Raw genomic sequence first — 12988 nt, forward strand, 5'->3', positions numbered from 1 at the left:
AATATTTATTATCTAATGCCTGTTTAAGACTTACTCAAATGAATCCCTAGTCTTATTTTATTGTTTGTTATCCTTTTAAAGTGGCAATTACACCTTTATTGGAAGCCAGTTCACGGGCATTTGTTTTATTTTAGAATTTTTCACAGTTTTTAAATCCACCTTTACAAGACACATACATCCATATAATAAGTGTCAGTGTCAATATTACTCAAGTGGTGTCATGTGTGAGTAGAAGTTCAGTGATGTAAAAACAGAGATCTCGAATGTTAAACTATTGACACAACCTGCTAAATTCTAACAAAATAAATGCTTGACTTCAAAGCTTAGACCTTGACACAGCGTCCATCTTATTTACTTACTTATTACTTATAACTTATTTACTTAGCAATTAGAGCGTGAAGAAGAGCTCGTCAATCATCCATATTTGCTCATTCATAATTGTGATCATTGTGAAAAGTGTTAAAACACCTTGCAGGTTTTTAGCTTTGTGAGTTCTCATGGATAGCAGCCTGAAGTTTTCACGCTGATAACATGACTCTGTGGGTGCCTCCATTGCAGAGTATAACCTGGGCCAGTATGTCTCTCTATGTTGATGTAATCCCATTAAAAAAATTTATAATAATAATTGGATTTTGCAGCAAAAGAAAACAGTTTTGCTTACTCTCGACCAAATAAGACAAAAAGACATGAAAATGGTTTAATGCTCCCACAACAGCGCTGCAGAGCAAACGTCGTCTCTGTGTGTCTAAATAAACCATTATGCAATCATTCTGGGGCAAATTTGCCCCTTTTAATGCAAATCAGCTTCATTGCAAAAATAGCCTAATTCACAAACCCTGGTGCTAACAGACACGTGCAGTTAGAGTGAAAACAATAGATGTCTGTTGAGACTTAGTGGTTACTACTCTGCAGAACTTATAAGAAATGTCACATGGAAACTTTTCAGTGATCAGTAAAATGATTTAGCCTCTGTATGACTTAAAATAAATTACCTGTAAATACAGTCTGTAAACATTACTTTGAAATGCCTCATAATACACATGGAAAAAGTTTCCCCTTCCCTCCTAGCGATCATCTTTATGTGCACAAAATTGTGCTCCGTCTGCATGAGAGCACAGCTCCATGCAGAGTACAGGTGCAGATAGCTTCTGTCCATTGCATGGAGAATCACAACTTTTTGCTCCTGAATATCATCAGTGCTGTACGCTTTATGAATCAGACATCAAGATGGAGCAGATAGCGGGAGCAACATTTTTGGAGCTATAAGCAGACACAATTCATTCTTGGTGATGTAGGCTCTCTCTATTTTTCTATTAGTAGTATGAGCAAAAATAATGTATTCTTTCACCTTACTCTGTTTGTGTGTTTGTTCCTCACTGTCCTCATGTGTCCTGATGACCTGTTAATGCTGACAGTGAAGGGTGTGTTTTCTAGCTGGCGTTATTGTCATCTGTTTACAAGCCAGTGTTTGCTCATAGCTTGATTATGTTACAAGACAACCTATGCTAGTTTCAGTCATGTTTGCAAGCAGCACACACAAACACACATAGCAACACACACACACACTCAGTTAAACAGTAGTCTGGTTTAGACTGTCAGCTAATACTGAAACAGTTGCTGAGGCATCCGTCTCTGAACTCCAGCTCTGTGCTGCAGCTCAGGGACTTCTGTTCGTCTGTAGACTGCTGGATCTCATACTATGTCTTAAATTTCACTTTGACGTTATGTTTTGACCATTTTGTGAATTTTATTAGAGTTAGCTATATCAATTTATAATATCTGCCTTTGATGTGTGGCCTCTCTTCTCCAATTTCCTTTCCATTCATTTAGTTATTGGCTGTCCTCTCTGTTCCTAATTAAGAAAAAGATTCCTGTCCCTTTGGAAAACACGTCCTGATTAATAGTTGAGAAGTGTGAAGAGTTCATTCGGAGGATCTTGATTGACAGCGAGCTTCACTAATGAGAAAACTGTGTGATCTGGAGGGAGAGGTTTTTGATAGGCCAAACTAAACATTCTCTATCTCTCTACTATTCCACTCTACACTCACTCCCTCCTTTATCACCCACTCTCTTCTTCTCTGTTTCCCTCTTTCTCTTTATGACATAGATTTGCTTGCTGTCAATCAAACTCACATGATGTCTATAAGTTGTTATCAGTCTGTAGTTTTTTTTTTTTTAACTCTTTAAAGATTAAGTTGTATTTATGCTTTTTGGGAAATTTTGTTCCTATACTGTATTGAATTCATTCACAGCATGGAAATTATATTAACTAATAATTATTGTTAAAAAGTCTGCAATAAAACCTAATTATTGGTTGAACATTGGACTAACGAAACTCCGACTTCAACTTCTTTCTACTATAAATTCATCTAAGATCATGAAACTCTTACACCTTTTACACCTGTTAGCAGAAAGACAAAATAAATGTTTTTTTTATTTTATTTTATTTTTTTCAATTTGAGTTTTCAGTCTGACATCCCCCCTGTTTGTGTTTGTCTGTGCATGCAGTATTTGGCTGTCCACATCATTATATTTATGTTGGTTTGTATGTGTTTTCTTGTAGCATGATGTACCGGCCGGAGCTCTGAAGGCAGCGCTGGACGGTGTAGTGCAGGAATGTGTGAGCTTTGTGGGTGTGGACATCAACATCTGCTCTGAGATACTGATGAGGTAAATGACACGAGCAAATGGCTCTTCTATGCACATACACACGCACACACACACGCACACACACACGCACACACACACACATGCACAAACGCACCACATGCAAATCGTGCAACAATGATGAAGAGGGCTTGCTTTCCCTTAGCAGTCACAACATGGCAGAGCTTCACTCACACTCATGCAAACACAAACAAACACACAGACAACCTGGCAGCTTTCTGTTGAAGCTAATGCTTCACTCCTCCCTTATTTACTGCACTAACTGTAATCAGCGAGTTGTATTAAATAAGGTATACACACACATTACTCTGACACACATAGCACATAGCCTTGTCGGAGTGTACTGTACGAATTCATATGTACACACATTGCAGTGGATCCAAACTGTATAAAATGAGCTGGCATTAGCTGCAGGGCAGGCATCAGGTCATCTGTTTACCTGTCTGCTGAGCAAGTGAGCTTTTTCCATCCCTGCCAGAAGTCACCCTGCACACACTTGCACACTTTAAACACTCACAGACGTGTTGATGACCGAGGTATTATGTTGAGTGTTGACATTGCTGCGTGTTTCAGCAGGGGTGAGTCACTCTGAATGTTAACAGAGTAGACCTAATTAAGTTTCAAATCACCTCTTTTCAGTGCCTGGCAAAAACAGATCAAATTAACTCACCAGATATTTAAGTGCCAGGTCAGGATCTGCACTACCGTCTTTGTCTGTTGTTATTAAATGGAAATATTGTGAAGACAAACAATTTTGATAATACAATTCATGATGTGATGCATGTTTCCTTTGTTTTATCTACTAGGCATGTAGCAGGCCTTAATGCTGGCAGAGCGAAGAGTATTGCTGAATGGAGAGAGCAGAATGGTCCCTTCAACAACAGGGAGCAGCTCAAACTGGTCAAAGGCATGGGGCCGAAATCCTACCAGCAGTGCGCCGGCTTCATCAGAATCAACCCGCAGACCCTTCCCAGGTACACACAAGTACTACAGCTGTGCACGGATACAGTGACACACAGAGGTCGACAAAATTGAACTTTTACTGCTTTTGTTTATAGATCACATCAGAGATGATTTAAGGATATATATTTTTTGTCATCTTGAGCATTTGATTTGAAGTTTGTTTGGACTGACTTCCTTGTAATGTTTTGACCTACACTTTAATTTAAAATGAAGCCTTATCGACGCATCACTCTGGTAAATTAGTACGTAAATTGGTATTATTAGTAAATCCTCACAGTGTAATATTATGTCTGATATTCTTTAGTTAAGTCACTTGTTCAAAGAGCCTCCCTCTGAGTACGTTGAACGGTGATTAGATGCCATATAAATCGACAACCACATCTGTAATTAATAATTTTTTCAGTCTAATATAACTTTCAACATTGGTCCTGAAATGTATGGGGTTCTATTACTATTATTTTATATAAACTGTACCCTTTTCCCCCCTCACAAAAACAGTGCCAAATTCTCAACTCATCCTGCAGCAGCAGTGCTAGAGAAACCAGTTTCTAAGAAGGGCAAAGGAAAAACTTGTGGCAACATACCAACCTCCTTGAACCCCCTGGACCAGACCTGCATACACCCCGAGTCCTATGATGTGGCACAGAGGTACAGCGCACACCGACATACAAAAAATAGACTTATTCAGCCGCCAACCCACTGGCCAGAGCATGTTCAGACTAAGATGGATTTGATTTTGACACCATCTCATATGGGGCTGGTTATAGTGGAGGAGGACTCTGATTTGATTTACACATGGGACACAAGAGAGGAGACGTCGGCTTTGTATGTGTGTATGTCTGTACGACTGTGTGTGTGTCCTTGTGTGAGAGATGATTGTTAGCGCTGCTGATGCTGATATCAAAAGCACATTGAACAACTGCCCAAGACTTGTATGTCCTGTCCTTGTGTGTGTTTGTGTGTGTGTTTGTGTGTATGTGTGGTGTGAAGAGGGAGAAACAGACAGAAAAGAGAGAGAGAGGGAGGAGGGCCTCTCTCTCCTGCAGCTGTAGTCACTCAACTGTGTTTAGTCTACATACATTCTGACACTAGTGGCTCTAAGCATTGCTCCCCTCATGTTGATGTGCCTTTAGTGGCCTCCTGCATGCGTGTGGGTCGCTGTGTTTCTGTGCACATATATAAGAAGAGATATACCGCAAATGTCAACTGTGTTTTTGCTTATTTTTACTACTTCAGCAAAGTGACAATGTGTGTTTGTGTTTCAATATGATCTGCTTTGACTTAATAGTACAGGGCTTTATCAGAAAGTTTGGTTCAAAACAAACAGCTACATTTCCTTTCCCTTCGTCTCTTTCTTTCATTTTCCCTATAATGGACATAGATATTTCTCTTTTCATCTATCCATCCAGCTCTTTCTCTTTTTTGTCATTCTTATCAGTTTAGTTTGTTGTCACAATTCCATAAGCTGCTGCTGTTATAATGGGCCCCTTAAAAAGTCAACTTCATCTTTACTCACACCTGGCTGTGTTTGTGTTTTTAAGTGCAGGTGTTGCTGCAGGTTTCTAAATGTCATTTAGTTTTTGTGTAAGTTCTTTTGGTTAAAGCTGAAGGGTCAGAGTTATGTTATAAAATGACAATTGTTCTCTATCAATTGTTGGTTTTAATAGAGGTTGCAGTGTAACTACAATCAGTGAAAACTAAATCAGATTGAATACAACTATCAGTGCTTGTAAAAGCAGAATATCTATTGTGGAAAAGATATAACGATTTTTTACAAGTCTCAATCTTAAAGGCAGGGTTTGTGATTTTCGAAAACTAGCATGATTCTGAAAGTAGCTTTCCTTCAGTGCTCCATCTACACCCACCCCCCTCCCCTCTGTGCTCCCTTAAACGCCCATCAATTAAATGCACGTGCACCATTGCTCCAGAAAAAGACCACAGCTCATCACTTGCATTGTGTAGAAACTATGTCGTCTCAATCAGCTGTTGGTTAGCACTAAACTTTAGCATAATACATGTAAAAAACAAAAAACAAACAAGTGACTGTTTTACTACTCACATTGGCCAACAACAAACTCACAGTATAAACTCAATAATTGGTGAGGTGCTTTGAGTGTGGGCTAGTGCACGCAAGAGTTATAGAACGAGCAGGGAGACAGGGAGGCGTGATTGTGCAGACATTGATAGAAGTTTTGACATGCTTACAACTGCTACAGATGACTTATTTTCTTCATTTCATTTTCAGAGCACATGAGTCATTAATGTCTGTGAGGACCTAAAGTCAAGTTCAACCAAAATCTTAAAAAGTGTATCTGGAGAAAATTACCAACCCTGCCTTTAAGCTTTTTCCACAGTACATTTTGTCAGCTGTCGCGGTACAATAAACATCATACAGTATAGTTAGCTAAACAAGAGTCAATATGTCAAAAAAGAAATAAATTATGAGTAGACATCACTCTCCATCTTGCTCCTTGACTAGTTTTTTCTCTGTAGTCTTTCATTCAGTATTCTTCACCCTGTGTTCGACTATTGGACACAACAAGTGTATTATTTAGTGTGATTTGGCTCCTCCTGACAAAAGCTCTCAACATCACAGCTGTAAAATCGTGCCATCTTGGTTAATTTTTTGGTATTTTTCTGAGATAATGATCATTAAGTACAGAATCAAAATGAAATAATCACAGTTAAGAAACAATACATGGCCCCGCCTTATTTTGAGTTTTGATGTCATTCCGGCAAGAAAACAGTTTCAGAATGAGCATTTTACCTTGAATCCCTCGGAACATTGATGAGTCTCATATTGTATTGTATTTCAATGTTCAGGCATCACTGAGATGCCTCGCTGCTCTTCTCACATCTTCACCTGCAGCGGATGAAAACAGTTGGATGAAGGGAGGATAGTGGAGGAATGCTGTTTGTGTGTCTTTATGGTGTATGAGGAATATCAGGTTCATCACATTAGAGAAATGGGATACTCCATTACTGCTCACAGCCCACACATCACCCCCTTCTTGTAAATGAATACAGCACACACACACACACACACACACACACACACACACACACACACAGACACACACACACACACACACACACACACACAAGCAAGAACACAGCCACAGATGTACACACAGTTTATTCACCGTTGTTTCAGGAAAAGATGTTAAATGTTGGCTTATAGATAAAAATATCCCTTTCACATCGATATATCAGTAAAGCTATAATATACAGTACTTTGGTCTTTTCCATGAAATATATAATATACTCAGAAATAACACAAGGGGGTCCTGTCCACTGTGAATACTTCTCTGATATGCAACAGTCGGGGTCCAATATTTCCATAATACGAGACAGAGTGAATTTTTGCTGTGGGCCTGGATAAAATCTATATCCCAGCCCACCCAACCATACTTTCACACACACACACACACACACACACACACACACACACACACACACACACACACACACACACACACACACACACACACACACACACACACACACACACACACACCCTCTCTCACACACTCTAAGTGTTGGTAGTAATTATGAGTATGCACCCAACAGTGGTGGAGGCCTCTGGACTCTTGGTACCCCTTAAATACTAACATACACCCCTGGAAAATGAGATGGGCAACACACACACACACACACACACACACACATACACACACACCTGAAAGTAGAGCCCACCACCCACCCAAAACCATGTAAGAATGTAGGCTGCTATTAATTCTACACTGCTTTCAGCCTCTCCTCTCCCCTCCCCTCACCTCACCATCTTCTATATTTTATTTCTCTAGCAAAGTAAACTTATGTAAAGCACCCTAATCAGCCTAATTGCCCAGAAGTTGGTAGAATAATGCCCCAGTAGCATTGCAGCTTCAGCTTCAAGTTATTTTATAACATGGAGGTTTCAAGAACAATGTTGCCAAAGCATTAGTATTTTCAAATGTTTTGACAGTACACAATAACGGTAAAATCAATCTGTATGTACTTGTATTCATCTACTGTTTTTATGTGTTTGTGAGTCCTGTGGATGTTTAGTGTTGAGGGAATGATGGACTACAGGAGCAACATTGAAATTAATCTCCAGTCTACCGTTATGTCATGTATCATATATAGCAACAGAATAATTCAGTCACCACTGGAAGTCTCAGTGGCTTTTCCTAAATTTCCAGTCAACAATGTGATTCCTTTGAATATCCATAAGGGGATTTAAGATGGAGAAAAGTTACTTATGATACACTTTCTCTTGCCATACTTTTAAAAGGACTATAAAACTCCTTGTGCTGCATTTTATACCCCAGTAGATCCTGAAGATGATACCTTGTGAAGATTGTTTTGCCTATTTTTTTGGGGTACTTTTATAAATTCTGACGGTAACAAAAGTCAGAAAATGTTATGTGTAACAGAGAGGGAAGATGAATTAAAGGCAGCAAAGGTCCCAGGGTGGATTCAAACCATGTGGGCTATGTGATATCCGTCTTAGACCTTCTAGGCCACCAAGATGCAAGTATTTCTTTTCCTGTTAAGAGATATATTGCTAGAAAACTGAGAAGCTGAGGGAGACGCAGGAGAAAAGATCCTAGTGTTAGACATGCATCAATTTTGGCCCAAAGGTGCTGTTTCACCACTAAGCCATTTCTGGCACTAACATAGCTTCTATTTTACTCCAGTCCCACTTGCTGGTGTTGAGGGATTGATTCCGCTCGTCTCGCACTTTTGGACCCCAGTCTGGGACTTTAGTGGCAGGGGGCCTCTCCGCTCACAGCTGTCTCATACATAGTTTGTACACAAGACGTGTCCCGTTACATCCGTACTGTCCCTGCTTGTGCCAAACAAGCATTTCTGAACAACACTTGTATGAATCAACTTTGTGTGAGCGTATGCTCCTGAATGTGTGTCTCCACCTGTTCTGTCCATCACTGGGGGGGGACAGCTGCAGAGTCTATATGGCGTCAGGCTGCCAGTGAGCGACATCCATCATGGACGCTATCCGGCTGGTTAGAACACATGCATAGAGGCAAACGCATTCACATCTATCACCAGCTGCAAAGAGAGCCTACTGTAAATGATATATAAATACGCACAATACTCACAACACTTTCCATCGGCAGTTTGTTATAAGTCTTGTGTAGAGAGTGTAGACTAGCTAATTTATTTGGATTTAAATTTCAGGCTCTGTGAATTATAAATGGTGTAGCTTGACTGACTGTCTAGACATTTCGGAGGTGGGACTTCCTGCTAAAATAAAGGGACAGAAGGAGATTTTTCCAGGCAGTTGACTGATGAACAAACAGTCCAACCTTTGCGAAGTGGAGGCAGTTTCATGAGAGAAGGTGTCAGGGCGTTTACGGCCCACTGTGGCTTTACCTGATTTAATAGGGGGTGAAATAACTGTGTGTATTTGTGCTTTTAGAACAGAAAGCCGCACCTCGGCAGCTCATGACTTTCGGTGTAATTACTCCCACACCTCCCCTCCTTTACCTCCTTCCCCCCAGCTCTTTCTCATTTTACCTGCAGTAGCTTAGCTTTTTCCTCAATCTTTCTTATATCTTTGATGTTTTCATCTTTTACATTTTTGATTCTTTTATAGTTCAATGACTCTTCAACGCTACATATACTTTTCTCAAACTCATCAATATTCCTTGTCTGTTGCCAATTGTTCACCATCCTTTATTTTGTTTCCTCTCTCATTCCATCCTTCTAAACCCCAGGTTTTTACCAATGCTTTAGCCCTACCAGAACCTCTTAACAAACGTTTTAATGAAAACCTGTTCTTGTGAGTCAACAGCAGAAACCATTTTCACATATGCAGTACTGAATGTTTTCAGAACATTTCCGACAGACTGCCCCTGAAATCTTCCTGAGGTGCTTGTTCACACATGCTCCTCACAGCTGGAGACTTTCCCTATTGGATGGGAGGGGAGGGATCACAGGGGGCAAGACATGATGTAAAATGACCAACTTAGAAGTCGAGAAAAAGGCAAAGTGTGACGCTATAATGACATTTTTTGCCTTTCTATCAATGCTTTGTGTAGTTTGACACATTCACAATATCGGGAAAGAGCGGAGATGAACAAACCGGGCAACAGAAAACATTATGAAGCAGTTTCATTATGTGCATGAGGATCGCATGAATGCACGCATACAGTCTAAGCTCATGTACTGATCACAGGATAGAGACACACAGGATTAAAATTATCCACTGAGTTCGAACATCAGCTCACCTCGACTTCAGGTGGAAAATTTACGAGGGGGCTGTGAGGTAAAAATCCAGGTAATGTCTGAGTGCAGCTCATCCCCTTCTGTAACTTTTTAGGAGTTTTCTGAAAAAAACAAAACACTTATTGGCCTTGATATTATATGCGTATGATTTTCACATTCTGAATTGATGTTTTTCATGATTAGAAAACTTTATCTACATCCAGATTTCTTCTCCTCGTGGGTGGAGCCGCTGACCAGATCGGGAGTGCGGGCCTGCGGCAGTGCGTGGAGAGCAAGGTTAGGACCAGCAGTGTGGAGGAACTTGCTAGGACGGTGGACACCACAACGGAGACCCTTAAACTCATCATAGATGGTCTCACACAGCCTCCGGGGTTCGACATACGACAAAGTAAGACCCCTGCCACTCACAGCCGCACTGAGATTATGATATCAGCCAAGTTCAGACACTCTCTGCTAAATATGAATAATGGTAGATCTCAAATATTCTACAGAGAAATCTTCTCTCTAAACAAAAATATTGAATTCCTTTGAAACACATAAAATGTCATAGGCTGCACATATCTGAAACTTTGCAGTCACAGTAACTTCTTTAGTCATTTTCCCCATACTTTCTTTTATAGTTCCTGATTGACTGAGAAATTTCGACTTGTCTTTGTACAGTTCTGTGACTGGTTTTGTATTCAAAACACACACTGACTGTTCTTGTGCATTTATTATAATCAGCATGTCTTGGCAGTGTAACTCGACCTGATAGTATGGTGGCTTCCTCCCCCATAGTCCAACAACACAAGCACTATGTTTTTCGGCGTGTGATGGGTCCAGCAGACTGTGTTTTTGGACCGAAAATCTTTACAGATACACAAAGATGTCTGTTTTTCTACTTAATGTTATACTCTTAAGTTCAGACACACTAACACGTACAGTACAGTCGTTTGGATTTTCTTTGCTGTCGCTCGAATTTGCTTTAAGAAAAAAATTCCACACTTACTTTTTATCATCATTTTGTTACTCAATATAAAAAAATGTGAAGTTGAAAAGTGATAGAAAACACACTGGAGTTCAGACAATTTTTGAGACTAACGATTTCTGGAATACAAATCAGTATCAGCTTTCTCCAATTTGTTAAGAAGAGCTTCTATAACTGTTGCTGTTGTTGAATCAATTAAGTACGACAATACAAGACGACTACAACAACAACAACAACAGAAAACTGACCCCTTGGATAACTCCTTTCTAGAGAGTTCTATCAAATACAAGAAAATTACTTTTCACCGGGCTTTCAGTATTCTCATAGTTTGGTGTGGAGAGGAAAAGATGTCATGCCTGGATTGCCTGTTAGTGCAGGCTACTCTTCTTGAAATTAAAAAGAAGCTTTAAGGGTCACTCTCAGGTTGGTCCTATTTGGTTGCAGCTACGCACTACACTACGCTTGGCCTTCTCGCCAGCGCTCAGCTGAATAAACAGATGAGCCGAGTCTACCGCATGAAATCAGTGCTGAGCGGAGGATAATTGGACCGGACTATTTCCTGGGGCACGAGCCTTCCTTGTTTGTGTTAATGCTACAGAAAGGAAAATAGATATCTCATGAACAGGCCAAATGGAAAGAGAGCAGAATGCTGAGGAATTTGGAAGTATGCAGACACAAGTATCGGGTTGCTGCTGGAAATGTAATATCTGTTTGTCATTTCTGCCCCATCCCTTGCTTTCCTGCCCCCCCCACCCCCCCTTTTCCCCATCACTCCTCAAAAACATCTGTGCCATCTGACACCCTTACCTTTTTGTCATAGATCCCTCCTCCTCACTTCCACTTTAGCCCCCTCATCTTTTTGATATTCTCTCTCTCTTTTTTTGCCATCCCCAGATTTTGGGCAGGCGGACTTTAAGCGGGGCATTGTGTCCATGAGTGATCTGCGGGTGGGTACAGTGCTGACCGGCCGGGTGGACAACACGACTCTATTCGGGGCTTTTGTAGACATTGGTGTTGGTCGCTCGGGCCTCATCCACAAAAGCTACATCACCCTGGACAAACTGCCTGCCAGCCAGCGCAGACGCAGCCTAGCTCTGGGACCTGGGGAACGGGTGGAGGTCCGGGTCCTGAATGTGGAACCTGAGAGGGGAAGGATCGGCTTGGACCTGATCAGGGTCTTGCAGTAGAAACATTTAATTCCTATGACTGGCATCCCACTGTAATTTGACTGGACATATTTCAGGAAAAAAACAAATCTTCTTCAAACAAATAACTTCAGGAAAGTTATGAACACTTTAGCAGAAAGACAAGGCATTTTAAGAGGCAACCTGTTACATTTATGATTGAAAAATGTATGCAGATCCTGCAATTAACAAAAGCTAAAGACCATTTGGTTATTAAAATAGGCCCACAGTGAACCATTGTTAGAACTCCTGTGAAGTACAGTTAGTGTAAACTACCTAACAACTGGCACACTTTTATTCCTCGGAAGTCATTGTGTCAGGCAGCACTTTAATACTCAGAGTAGTACTGTTATTTGGATCAAACTCTAAACCTCTTTTGTTCAATTTCTTGATGTGCTATCTGCACACACTGCTGCCCTCTGATCATCAGTGGAGGCTTTGATCATCTACCTTGAAACCATAATAATTTGCACTTTAATATGGCTGATAGTTCGATACTTGAGCTGCTTTTGTTTCTTCTTGTCTTTGAATATAATATTATTTCAAGACATTTTATTTGCAATGTTCTAAAAAGTTTGTGAGTAAAAGTATTTGTTTTTGTTTTTTTGGAAACTTGAAAAACAAACTGATGGGCTAAAGATGTTCCTCAAACACTGACCTGCTTCTTCTGTAAACAAAGGAATTGAAATATGATACATAAAAAAATAAAAAAGTTTCCTGGTCACCTTGCACTCTTGATGTACATTCAACCAAAATGAAGATTTTGAGAAATTACATCAGCGTGATCTGATTTCTGTTCGAGGGGCATGAATGAGAAATGAAAGTAGGAAGGAGGTCATGATGAAGCAAGGAGTTACAAGTGGGAGAAATAGAAGAGTGAGTCTTTACGTGTTGGAAAAGAGAAAGAAGAAGCCGGTTAAAGACCAAGTTTTTTCTTTTGGGTGACAGAAAAATGGGATAAGACAAAGTCAGC

General features: G+C 40.3%; 1 protein-coding gene across 2 annotated transcripts in view; it reads left to right on the forward strand.

Moving 5' to 3' along the window:
• srbd1 (S1 RNA binding domain 1) overlaps positions 1-12739 on the forward strand; it is a 50286-nt gene extending 37547 nt beyond the window's left edge. For both annotated transcript variants that reach the window (XM_020651801.3, XM_065959724.1), the window contains exons 17-21: positions 2564-2670; positions 3474-3641; positions 4129-4278; positions 10068-10252; positions 11726-12739. In XM_020651801.3, coding sequence (XP_020507457.2) covers positions 2564-2670; positions 3474-3641; positions 4129-4278; positions 10068-10252; positions 11726-12018 — 903 coding nt within the window. In that variant the 3' untranslated portion in view covers positions 12019-12739. The remainder of the gene's footprint in view (positions 1-2563; positions 2671-3473; positions 3642-4128; positions 4279-10067; positions 10253-11725) is intronic.
• Positions 12740-12988: the final 249 nt, after the last annotated feature.

Source organism: Labrus bergylta, chromosome 10, assembly GCF_963930695.1.
Source record: "Labrus bergylta chromosome 10, fLabBer1.1, whole genome shotgun sequence".
In the NCBI taxonomy this organism is placed as follows: Eukaryota; Metazoa; Chordata; class Actinopteri; order Labriformes; family Labridae; genus Labrus; species Labrus bergylta.